The sequence below is a fragment of the Cervus elaphus genome, chromosome 12 (assembly GCF_910594005.1).
Source record: "Cervus elaphus chromosome 12, mCerEla1.1, whole genome shotgun sequence".
In the NCBI taxonomy this organism is placed as follows: Eukaryota; Metazoa; Chordata; class Mammalia; order Artiodactyla; family Cervidae; genus Cervus; species Cervus elaphus.
Window position 1 is genome coordinate 89,289,976 of NC_057826.1, and position 13,486 is coordinate 89,303,461.

A 13,486-nucleotide genomic window follows, 5' to 3' on the forward strand; every position below is an offset into this window, starting at 1 on the left:
GTACATTTCAGTTGCCTTAATAGAGGACTTTTCTCTGGGCAAAGAGTAAAGCCTATTCTTATCCGTCCATCTATGATCCGGCTCAAGGGTTAGTCTAGGGGAGGCTTCCCAACAAGTCACAGAAGGGGGAAATGATAACCGCAGACATCCTAATTGAACAATCCTTGGTACTTATCACTGTCCCCTCCAAGCTATTGTGTTTCCAGAGTCCCTGGCCGTTGTCAATTGAAAAATGAATGGTCAGCAAGTAATGAAAGTCTACCTAATCTAACAGGTTCAACAGCCCACCTAAATGTGCTTCTTGAGGGAGTCTGGATGACTTGCATTCTCCTACTCATCCATTTACTCATTTATTCATAATGTTAACTCATTAATTCAACAAACATTCCCAGTCCTGAAGATCCTGAGTGATTCTGGATGAAAAAAAGAAAGCTGAGACAGAGGAGGAATTAGCACAAGAGCCGGAACCAGGAACTAAAGGATATGTAATCACACATTGTGTCTGGAATATCTTCCCGCCTAGCTTCAGTATCACCTGGGCAGAATCTTTCTACATGTCACTTTAAGAAGAATAGATGTCTTTTCTCTATTCATTTGTTAATGTCCTTAGTGTAGTGCTTATGCCACTGTGTTGGAATTAATTGCTTCTCCTCACCAGGCTGTGAGCTTCTTTGGAAGGAATTGTGCCACCCAATCACTTAGGTCCCTCATGCCTACCACAAGGCCAAGCATATAGAATTTGTCATCAAGGAACAGTTCTCTGGGTTCCCAGTGAAGTTAGTGGGTTTCTAGGTATTATCCGACTCATTCTTGTCCAGTATGGCATCCACTAGCCACCTGCAGCTCCTGATCACTTGAAATGTCGCTCTGGGGGTGGGGGAGTTGGAGGGGCAAGAACTGAGATGTGCTATAAATGTAAAACACACATTTTAAGACTTTGCATATAAAAAATAAAATATCCCATTAATAGTTTTTATATTGATTACATGTTGAAATAATACTTTGGATATTGAGTTAAATAAATATTAAAATTAATTTCACCTTTTTCTTTTTACTTTTTAATATAAATTTAAAATCAAAATTTTAAATTACACATGTGGTTCACATTATAGTGATTTTATTATCCAATAGAAATATTGGATTCTCTAAGTTTTGGAGTAGGAAGGAAGACGGATTTGGTTAACTATCTGAAATGAGTCAAGGCTTTCATTGAGTCTAGGTTCGGAATATGCCAGGAATATAAGACACCTTTTATTTTTTTCGGGAAAATTCTATCAGTTAATGTGCTACATTTTAGTAGGTTTGCTGTTTCAAAGGAAAAGACACATCCAGCTCTTTCTGTAGTCCCCCATATTGAGTCAAAGTCTCACCAAGGGCATGTAACACCCGTGCAGCCAACACTTAAATAGCTCTTCAATTCCTGGCTCCAAGAGCCTCTGTTTTATCTTCTCTCCTCCCTCAGTCTCTGGCATCCTAAGCAGTCACCCGTCCTGTCTCAGCCCTTTCCACTGACCTCAAAAGAGGGCTGTCTCAAATAACACCCTTGTCAAAACACCTAGGTAAGCACAGCAGTGGGAGACATCATATAAATAGATACATGGCCATAGAGTGCTCCACACTGATAACAAAAACCATTTACAAACTTGCCTCACCTTCCAATTGGTTTGTTTCTTACAATGATTAATTCAACATAAATGTCACTAATAATTTTAATTCTGTCAGCTTTGCTGACCTTTTTTTTTTTTTTTGCTGACCTTTTTAAACAGCCACTGGCTAAGCTGCAAATGAAGGTAATTTTTACGTTTTAGGTACTGTTTCAGCAAAAATCCTCTGTGCTTAAATACAGAAATAAAATTGACCGACAGAAAAGATCCAAAACAAAAATTCTGAAAAATGTCCAAGTGATTTGTGAAAGAGTTAGTCACTTAGTCGTGTCCAATTCTTTGCGACCCCATGCAGTGTAGCATGCTAGGTTCCTCTGTCCATGAGACTTCCCAGGCTAGAATACTGGAGTAGGTTGCCATCCCCTTCTCCAGGGGATCTTCCTGACCCAGGGATCAAACCTGGGTCTCCTGCATTGCAGGCGGTTTCTTTACCGTCTGAGCCACCAGTGAAGCCCCAGCGATCAGTGAGAAAGACCAAAAGCCAGGCTTTGTCAGACTACAGTCACAAAAATACAAAAATCATGAATGTCTATTTACATATCTCCCTCCACACTGGAGACCATAAACTTCGAACATTTAGTATAGCGTTTGGCACACAGCAGGTATTCAGTGAGTATATGAATATATAGAGATGCTTACTATTTAATGGGATAATGTCCTCACTATGTTTTTCTTTTCTGAACTCTGAGTGAGTGGTATGGTAGGCAGAACCCAGCTTCCTATTTTACTCAGAACAAAATGTGAAGACCTTACCACGGCCTACAAAGTCCTACATGATTTGCAGCCCCACCACCTTTTAGACCCATTTCCCATTACTCTCCCCAAGTATATCTGCCCCAGCAACCTGACCGCCCTGTGTTCCTCAAACAAGCCACAAGCATTCTTGCCCCAGCGCCTCGCACCAGCTCTCCTCTTTGACCAGAATACTCATTCTTCAGTCTCTACTCAAACGTCACCTCCTCACAGAGGCTTTCTTCACCGCCTGATCCAAAATAGCATAACCCTTCTCTGCTGTATTTGTCCTCCTATCGCTTAATGCCACCTGACATACTACATATTTGTTTATTTGTTTCCCCAACCTGGAAAGCCACCCCCAGGAGGGCAGGGACTTATTTGGTTCATTTTGCTCACTACTGTATCTGTTGTGCCTGGTAAGTGCCTGGCACACAGTAGGAGTTCAATACATAGTCGTTGAATGAATCAACAAATGAACATTGAAGTCCAGACACCTGGATCTAGTCCTAATTCTGCAGCTAAAAAGTTATGTGACTTCCAACAAATATCCCCTGACACTCAGTTTCTGAGTGTAAAAGGGTTGGTTGGGGAAAGATGTTTCTATAGCCTCTCCTAGCTCTCAAATCCTGCAGGTTTTATAGAGATGCTTTTAACATAAAAATTTTGTATGAAGTTTTAGCAATATGAAAATCTTTTTCTCATACTGACAATCAATGAGCCCTCTGGGCACTTCATTATGATTGAAGATGCTGCTACAAAGGCCCAGGATGAAGCCTTCCCCGATCCCTGTAGGCAAGACAGACCCAAGGACTTCCCACCTACTCTGAGGTATTTCAAACAGACCTTTCCTTCTTTAAATTTTATTTAACAGTTAATGATGTTAATTATGTTCATCTGTTTCTCCACCTAGACTATGACTATTCTTGAGGACAGTAATGGAATTTTAGTAATGTTTGTATCCCCATCATGGTCCATGGCTATAAGCAGGCATTCCATGAATGTTTAGTGAATGAATGAACACAGGAAAGCCAAGTGGAATAGGACCATTTCTCATGTTGAAAATAGAGATATCTTTCTCCCCTCATTGATGAATGGTGGAGAGAAGGTAGCTTTACTGCCAATGATTCCTCTGAAGGGATGCAAGAAACTACAACTCACTGGGAACCTACTAAAGGCAAAGCACTCTTACACATGCCCATATAGTTTATTTAATCCTATGACAACTTTATGAATTAGGAATTATCACTAATTACCCCCTTTGCATACATCTGTAAAATTACCCTGTTTCACAGATGAGAAATACGGAGCTCAGAGAGGATAGAGAATTTGCCCATGATGGAATGGCAAAACAGAGTTTCCACTCAGGCTTCTCCCTGCCAAACAATATTCGTATCACTGAATGATACATCAGAAAGATAACTCTCTGATCCAGTATAAGTACTAGTGTGTGTAATGGTTATCTTTTTTGTACTTTAAAAATTAAAGGTGATTTCCCCCCGCCAGGATTCAAAGGTGGCTATAGATAATTCTATATATTATTCCTGAAAGGACAAAGAAAAGATACACAAGCAGATGATGCTTTGTATCTTTTGAATTTTAAAAAGTGAAGTTTTTTTTCTGATAATAAAGTGCACTATCTGTTCATTAGAGAAACAACAAAAAATACAGATAAAAACAAAAGTTGAGTTGACATTATCTCATCACTCAGAGACAACCACTACTAACTTTTTTTAACCTTAAGGTTAGTAAGTTACCATAACCTTTATTACGCTATTTATTATGTTAACCTTTATTAACCCTTTAAGCCTTTTTCTAATACATAATTTACTTTATAGTGAGATTCTAAATTATACAAAATTTTTTTCAAATTCAATATACGTGCTTGCCATAATGTTAGAACTTTCCATAAGTAACATTTTAAAAATGGCTTAACAATTCCACATCAAAGAGATGCCATAATCAATCATTCTGTTATTATTTAAGCTATTTCCATTCAGTTACTTTCATGTAACTCTCAATTTAAATAAATCTGCTTGCAATTCATCTTCTGCAAATAGTTCTGATCGCCGCTTAAAGAAATGCAAACAATGTTTCCATTCCAGAAGAGAAAAACTTCCACTGATATTCCAAAAGAGATCTTTCCTTTTCCTCTAATAACCTTTCATGTAAAAGCTAGTTGGAGCCATTCAAGTTTCCTTATTGCAAGGACTGTCTCTCCTCCAAAAGAAGGAAGGTGGTGAAGTCCAACAGTGGCTGACAGTAAACAGTCCCAGCATTCTCCTGCCTTATACCTCAGTAACTATGTAAAGCCTCGGTTTTCTCACAGGTAACAGGACGGTTACCTCACAGTGTGGCTGGGAGGGCTTAAAATGAGAAAACAGGGACTTCCTTGGTGGTCCAGGGGCTGGCACCCTATGGTCCGAGTGCAGGGGGCTGGTGTTCAATTGCTGGTCAGGGAACTAGATCCCAAATGCCGTAACTAAGAGTTCACATGCCACAACTAAAAGCCACAAGTAAAAGGTCCCACAGACCACAACTAAGACCTAGCACAGCCAAATAGGTGGCTTATTTTAATTAATTAAAATAAAACATTTTTTAAAATAGGTAAGATAAAATGAGAAAACATATGTAAACACCTAGCACCTAGCCTGATAAAGAGTGAGGGAGCCCTCGCTTAATTCTAAAACTTTGATGGAGGAGCTGAGAGGAAGACTGTCTCCTTATTCTTGCCATAAATTAGAGAATACTCCAAGCTCTCAGTTCTAGTCTCAGAAGAAAGAAGGACTTTAGGCCATATTTGCAAACTCACGCCCACCAAAATGCTTTGGGTTTTGATCACACTTTGAGGCAGAAGAAATTTAGGGACTCCCAATTCCCAGGAGTTCCTCCTGCCCGACATCTCCCTCCTAAAAGGAGCTACAGCTGCCACTTCCTTACCCCTCACCCCCACTGTGGAGTAACCCCTACACATTTCCTTTCTCTGCTTCTGCTTCTCTGATCTGAGTGCTCCCCTAACCCAACTTTTCAATCTGCCAGTCAGTCTCATTTCTCAATAATACCACTCAGTTCTCCTAAACCCTGTTCAGAAGTTTACTGATTTCTTGTTACTTAAGTCATCAAATCCAAAAAATTTAAAATGGGATGGTTTTCAAGACCTCCACCATCACCTACCTCTTCCCTCATGCTTCCCTCCACTCGACTCATTCTGTTTGGCCTGGTATCCACCTTACCATCTGTAGTCACACCAGGCTGAAGCAGTAATTACTGCAGATAAATCAACTCTTTACCTGAAGATCCTAACCTCTGTCAAAAGGCAACGCAACCCCAAAGTGGTACTCTGAACTGCTGTCAGCTGCTCACATTTTAATTATTTGGGGGGGGCGGGGGCGGTGTGCATCACATGGCATGTGGGATCTTGTTCCCTGACCAGGGATCAAACCTGCACCCCCCTGCAGTGGAGTCTTAACCACTGGACCACCAGGGAAGTCCCAGCGGCTCACATTTGAGAGTAAACAAGTTTTCAGATTCTCTGCGCACAAATTTTGGTTGGGCAAGGATGGGGGATCCTGGACACCAGTAAGGGAAAAGGGCTATCAAGGCTAGGACTGGCAAACGTTCCTTCCCAGTACTGCCCAGGAACCACACGTCCCTCCTGCTCCAATCTCCCACAGATGCCTTCTCTTCAGCTGCTCCTTCCTGCACCTCTGGCCCATTCCCCAGGGCCCACTCATGCCTACACTTTGGCAGGCAGTCACAGACCTTCCACAGCACCGTGGGCTGGCTGTCCTTCCCACCTCTCATGTATCTAGCACATCGTCTCACGGTCCCCATATTGTTCCCTAACTTCTTCCAGAAAGTCTTTGAGGGCACGGATTGGGCCTGCTCCCTACTTGGTAAACATGCGACCGACATTCCAGACTTATCTGACACGACAGTTCACCCTCAGCGGCCATTCTGTGGGCGATTTCCGCTCCTGCGCTGCTGGTCTCCGTTGGGGGCACTTCTACCGCTGGGGGACATGGGCTCTCTGCAGTGAGGCACAGCCACCTGTCACCTACCAAACCATTTACTGAAATAACAGATTTAGGAAGGGACACGACTAATGAACCAAAAATCTAACAAATGAAAACCCTAAAACGAAAAACAAACAGTAAAACCCCATACTCAAAGAGAACAAGGAAGAATAAAACCAGATTCAAATCAAGAAGAGATGATTCCTACTATTCTCATTTTAGAGGCTACAAGAAAGAAGGCAGGGAGATGGATCTAGAGGGAGACTTATATCTGTATATAGTATCTCCTAATTGTATTCACGTGTGCTGAAATGTTTGAGACCAAAAAAAATCAAACAACAACAACAGTATTTTAATAGCAGGGGTGACAAAAATTCAAACTTCTTTTCTCCAGAGAATATATGGGCGTTTGTACCAAAACGAAGTTATCTTCTAGCAACTTAGCACTAGACATGCAGGAGAGCTCCAGTCATTCGAAGTTTCCAGAAAAGTCTCCGCCTGCCCCCCACCCCACACTCTCTTCGCCTCTAGCCCAGGCTTTAAAGATTGTTCCTAGGCTTTGGGACAAATGCAACCGTTTCTGCACAACTGTGCAGTGAGGCAGGTCCCAGGTAAATCCCGGGAATAAACAAGTGCTGCACGTCCCAAGGAGCGGCTGGGGTGAGGGTTTGGCAACGGAGGAGGAGGGGGTGGGGAGGGATGAAGTCGGCGCTGCAGGCGAGCCTGTCACTCCGGCTGACAGCGAGCCCCTTCAAGCTCCTCAGAAGGCAGCGCTCCCCGAGAAGGCGCGCTTAGCTCGAGGGAAGCGAATGCGGGCGCCTAGGAGGGGCGGGAGGGTGCGGCGTCGGCCCGCGCCTTGCCTGCCCGCCCCCGGCGGCCGCGCCCCGGGCCCGAGCGAGGGCCCGCGTACCTGGCGTCCGGCTCCGACTCCGACTCCGACTCCACGGCCGTCTCGTCCTCCTCGCCCCCCGACTGCTCCTCGGCCTCCGGCGCCAGGGTCTCCTCTTCGTCGGAGCCGAGGGTGCTCTCCGCGGCGTGGCTGCCGTCGCTGCTCTCCATCGCGCCTGCCGGGCCGGAGCTGGAGCCGGAGCCGCCCGCGCCGCGCCTGCTGTTCTCCCTCTGACGGCGCCTCCGGCCCGGCGCGGCGGCTCGGGTTCCCTCCCGGGGGCGGGTGGGCCCCGCGACTTTAAATAGAAGGCGTCAAGAGGTTTCGCCACCGAGCTGCCGGGCCCGGGCTCGGCTTCTCTCTTCCCCGGCCCTCCCGGCCCCAGTCCAGGCAGCTTCCTGGCGGGCCTTTGGGAAGTCGGCGGGCACCGCTCCGAGGGGCGCGGGCTCTCGCGGCACCCGGCCCCTGCCCTCTGCTCTGGAGTGGGTTCGGTAGGCTTTACGTTTGGGGCCGAGCTGAGCTACTCAGTGGGCACTTACCCAGCCTAACAACTATTCTCTTACAGAGCAGAGCCCTTACCACTAGTCATTATGCCCCCGCTAGCTCTGCTGCGGTAGGTTTAACTGCGATGCTGGTTTGGCTCCGAAGAGCTCGGATGCCTACCTAACTTGCTCAAGGCCTCCTTGCTAGCAGATCGACCGAATGGAAGACAAAGTCGGCCCATTTCAAAAGCCCAGTTTTGAACCCCAGTCTCCTTTTACATTTGCAAATCAATAAACTGTGTGTTCTCTTTGTCAGTGACCCCCTGGATTATTCAACTAGGAAACTTTTATCTCCACAAATCTTAAACTATGAAGAGGAATAATTCCCCCTACGTTAGCCAAAGTCTGTTTTGTCTGAAATTCAACCCAAAGGCCCAGATCATGCCATGCCTATGCTTAAGAGACTTCAGTGGCTTTCCACTGCTCTAGGACGAAAGCCCAAGCTCCTAGGGAAGATAAACGCTAACTCACATCATAGCTGCCTCCTCTCTTCTTTAGAAGTCAGGAGTTCTAACATATATCAAGTCATAACACCCTATCTTTATTTACAAATTCCTCTCCCCTGAAACTTTCTTCCCGCCTTTATTTTACCTGTATGCTCATCATCCAAGACTGTACCCTTCTCTGGAATCCCCAGCTTAAGTTCAATACTACTGCCTTAAGTTCCCACATTATCCTATATTCAAATTGTTTGTCTCTTTCCCCCACTAGACCGTAAGTTACTCATCTTTGTCCCACTCTCCCCATTTCTTACAAGCATGGAAGCTTAGCAAAATATTTAGCACATATTAGGTGCTTAATCGGAGAAGGCAATGGCACCCCACTCCAGTACTCTTGCCTGGACACCTATGGACGGAGGAGCCTGGTAGGCTACGGTTGGGAAGAGTCGGACACAACTGAGCGACTTCACTGTCACTTTTCACTTTCATGCACTGGAGAAGGAAATGGCAACCCACTCCAGTGTTCTTGCCTGGAGAATCCCAGGGACAGCGGAGCCTGGTGGGCTGCCGTCTATGGGGTCGCACAGAGTCGGACACGACTGACAAGACTTAGCAGCAGCAGCAGGTGCTTAATCAATGTCCCCTGCACTGAGGAGAACAGGACCAAGACCAGCTATGTACAAGTAGAGCTATCTTTACAATACATATTTTTCATGAGGATGATTTTATGGCTAGAAGAGCTAACACTGATTTTTAATTACAGCAAACTCTATTCATAGAGTTGTTAAATATGATACATGTAAATTAGGCAGTATTCCCCAGTAACATGAGCTTGTGTGTGTGCATTAGGTCTGTGAGCAAAGACCTGCAGCTAGTTGAGATGCAGTTCAGAAGCATCAGCTAGGGGCATGTGAGGGAAGACAGCAGAGTCCAGTCTTCCAGGGTTCACTAAATAAGGTTTAACATCAGAAATATGCCTTCTCTTACAGGAGCTAGGCTTTTGCATTAGTAATCCCAAATGTCTGCTCACTAGGACAAAAAGAAACCAATTACCGCTATGGGAATCTATTAAATACTAATCAAAACCACAGGTAGTCATTGTGTATTCCCTCTATTTAATTCAAAATTTCTTAGGAACACTAACTACAGTCAACAAGATTTGTGAAGACCCTAGCTCAAACCAATCCAAAATTTAGAACTGCAGTACAAACTGTAAGTTTTAAACTTTCTAACACTACTTTCTTAACAATGCAAATAAACAGAAATGGCCAGATCAAAATAAAAATATAAAAGAATGTATTATTCACAACACAAATAAGTAATTCATATTGAAAACAATTTAAAAGCCTAAAAACTTCTTATATTGACATACCACTTATCTGACATATTTAGCTGTCACAAGTGCATAATCTTAGCTTTGACTTACAACTGGGTATTGATTTACAATACCCAGTTTGTATTGATGTACAATTGCATATAAATTTATTAACATTTTGATCTATTTGTTATAGCAATACAGCTGAACCCCCAGTGGTCACTGAAAGCTGAGAAAACAGTGGCAGTAAAGATGTCCGTGATAAATTCTGGGGTCTTACAGGAAACGTAACTCTGTAGCGGGAGAATGCCCTAGACCCCTGAGAGCCGCACAGGATTATGGAGTACTACGGCTATTATTTATCGTTCATAATTATTACCTGGAGTCACTACGAGAATATTAATTAAATTCAACACATTCTCATAAAGAAGAGTTGCACAGTATAAGATACATTTAAGAGAAATTTCCAGAAAAAAAAATAGTATATAAAGCTTAATTACTTCAAAAGCATTAATCACTAGTAAACTGAAAAGTTCATCTGTGTGGGAAGCTTCGTTCCTAAAGATGCCAGAGAAGTAGGTGCTGATGTGGCTAGTTGGCTTAACCAAGAATGAACTTGATTCCAAGATTCTCTGCATAATCTAAATAATTACACACAATAACCAGATTCAGCTCAGTTCACGTGAGAACTACACCCTCAATCTCATCTCAGAAGTAAAGACCTCCACAGAAAAAAAACAAACAACCCCCCCCAAAAAACCATGTCAACAATTTTCATATATAAACTTTATTCCATTTGATAATACAAAACTTTAAACTTAAAGAAAAAAATGAAAATATGCACCTTTTACAAGTCAAAAAGCAAGTCTTAGCATTTGAATTGGTCTGCAAAAAATCCAAATACATTAGAGGTAACAAACTGTGCCACAGCAGGTCTAAAAAAAGTTGTACACAGTCCTTTTGAAAAAGTTAGAACTGTTTTTTAAGATTATTTGTATTTAAATTTACAGGCACTGACCAATTTACAAATATTTACACCAAAAACAACCTTAATGAACACTGTAGCTTTTTTAGCAGCCACCACTATTTCTTCTTGTGGAAAAGAAACACTAAAAAAGAAACCTTTACAAATGCTATGCTTTTATTTATTATAATTTTATGTCTTATCTAGAACATTTTATAGTGGCTTACTATTGACAACTTCCAGTTTAGATTACAATCCTATAATTACACACAGATAAAACTCTGAATCTATCAATAGGATATAATCTCAATTTTGATCTTTCAGTTTCTGTTGCTTCATATCACAGGAAAAATAAAAGCAAGAAAATGGGAAGTAAAGCAAAAGGGCATATTGCACTAAGCTATCATAAAGCAGAGAACTTAATCTTTTCGAAATGTCTACACTGAACCGATTCTTCAAAACAATTCCCTAACTGTTGTACAACAGAGTTAGTGCTCATATTACTAGTGCAAAATGTACTGCTGCTCAACACAAAATTTAAAGCAATCTTGAGTCCACCAAAGGCATGTGAGGTACTAATGAAATGCTATTACGTACACAACCAGAGTCTCCATCTTTCCTCATCAGTCAAGTGAGGGCTTAGGGCAACTGTCCAGTATTGCCTGCTTCTATAGCTCTTTCAATGAGATCAAAGATGTCATTTTGCTTCAAGTAACTGAATAACTGACTCAAACCTTCACTTCACTAGAACAGACTTAGGCAACAAACCATCTATTGAAGGTTCTACTTTAAGGATGTAGGAATCAGACCCTTTCCAGAAGCCCACATGTCTCTTCAGTGTTAACATGTGGTACAATTAATTAAAGTTATAGCAAAAACCTTTTATTTGTTCAGATAATTCCCCCAAAAATATTTTATCTGATCTCCTGAAAATTTATGCCATAATGTTACTAATCAACAATGTAAACATTTTCAAAAATACATCTTTAAATCAAAGGGTTTTATTAGGAAATGTCATAATAAAATACGCACTCTTTATATAAGTATGTCTTCTTAAGAATAAAACATGAAAACAAGAACAATTAAAAAGAAACCACGATGAAGGTAGACAAAACGTATTATGATGTAACTACTGTTCTTTATTAAGAAATAGAGGCCAGTTATCTTTTCAGGATAGCAGCTCTTAAAGGTAGTATACTGTTCAAATCTTTTCTGTTTTTCAATCTGTGCCATGACTGGAAGAGAAAGAAAAAATCATTCTTAAAACCTAAAATATATGTGAAACAAAGGACTGAAAAGGGGAGTTATTAGAATGTTAACAGTGATTTCCCTGGGCAGTAAAATTTGCGGTGACTTTTTTTGTGTTTGCTTTTAATCTCCCAAGTTTTTAACAAGAGTAAAACTATTGCTTCTGTCATCTGAAACAAAATGTTATTTAAAAACTTTACATCTGTATAGTTCAAATTCATTTATAAAGAAATGCACACACAGGTAGTACAAAAAACAAGCAACTGACAATATTAACATTTATTCACAGATTTAGATGTCATGTAAAATATGAAAGTAATATAAAACCTTTGGGTTTGAGAGAGCAGGGAAAGACTACTTCAATTATTTGATTGACTTATTTTGTATCTAGAAAGCTCTGTCAATTAAAAATTGTATTTATAAAAGAGAATAAATAAAGCATTTTATACAATGGATCTAGAAGAGTGAATAGAATTTTTAAGAAGAAAAAAAAGAAGGAAAATGAAATTCTTGTTTATAAGCTAACAATCAGGCCCACTACCAAAAGCTGTGGCTGCAATCTTTGAGTCTGCTCTTACTTCAGTTGTTCAACTGACTAAAAATATTGGTTTTATACCTAAACAGTCACCAAGTAAAGACACGTGGCGCTAGTGGTAAAGAACCCGCCCGCCAAAACAAGAGACTTAAGAGATGCAGGCTCAACCCTGGATCAGGAAGATCCCCTGGAGGAGGGCATGGCAATCTACCATAGTATTCTTGCCCAGAGAATCCATGGACAGAGCAGCCTGGCAGACCATGGTCTACAGGGCTGCAGAGTCAGAAACGACTGAAGCAACTTAGCATGCATGCAGGCACACTCATTAATGAATGACAATGTAGAGATGTTATTTTTGAGTTCTCAATTTAATCTGATAGACAAAATATTCCCTTTTGGATACTTGGTTTCCCCTGCAGAATTACATTTCATTTAAAATTTTCTACTCTGGTTGACAAACTGAGAGGGCCTATTTGAAGGACAGCTTGTAATATGATACACCTGCATTTTTAATCATCAAAATAAAATCTACTTGGATGTGTTGATAAAAAAAAAAACTAAACCTTTAAAATTCCTTGATGTCTTTCTTCTGTGAAGCACTCTCTCTTATATGTCTCAAAGTACATATTTCTATCAATGTGTTTCTACTCTGTACTGTTGAATTACTTGAAGCTAGGAGTGAATTTTAGCAAAATCATTGATGAATAAATTCATACTGCGGACTAGGGAGCTAAGGAATAAACTACAGTCTACATATATATGACTGAAGTTTATATATATAAAATGTGTGTGCACACAAACACACACACATTTTGTTTAACTTCTTAGAATATAAAGAAAGATAAAATGGAGCTCTAGTTCCTTGTTACAATTGGGTATACAGAAGAAAAACATGGAACAGACATGGCTGTCTTCTAAAGCTACAGGTTCTCTGACATTTTAAGGAGAGAAAGGAGTCCTTTAAATTTTATTCATTCATTTTGGGAACTTAATAATAAGCTCACTGTGTAAATGCTTATTTCCACAAAGTGAAGGCCATGTGAGTAAAAGCAGAGTCTGATCTCTGTGGAGGCAAAGTATTTCTAAATTCAAGTAATAAAGTCCCTACTGTGCTCCCATTGATTGCTCCATATCACAGGAACCA

General features: G+C 41.3%; 2 protein-coding genes across 3 annotated transcripts in view; both read right to left on the reverse strand.

The window, feature by feature from the left end:
• The window catches only part of CMYA5 (cardiomyopathy associated 5), a 106,730-nt gene extending 99,145 nt beyond the window's left edge, over positions 1–7,585 (reverse strand). Inside the window, exon 1 of the mRNA XM_043919945.1 lies at positions 7,323–7,585. Coding sequence (XP_043775880.1) covers positions 7,323–7,471 — 149 coding nt within the window. The 5' untranslated portion in view covers positions 7,472–7,585. The remainder of the gene's footprint in view (positions 1–7,322) is intronic.
• A 4,092-nt stretch (positions 7,586–11,677) lies between these two features.
• The window catches only part of TENT2 (terminal nucleotidyltransferase 2), a 62,130-nt gene continuing 60,321 nt past the window's right edge, over positions 11,678–13,486 (reverse strand). For both annotated transcript variants that reach the window (XM_043919947.1, XM_043919948.1), the window contains one exon: positions 11,678–11,794. In XM_043919947.1, the coding sequence (XP_043775882.1) occupies positions 11,720–11,794 (75 nt within the window). In that variant the 3' untranslated portion in view covers positions 11,678–11,719. The remainder of the gene's footprint in view (positions 11,795–13,486) is intronic.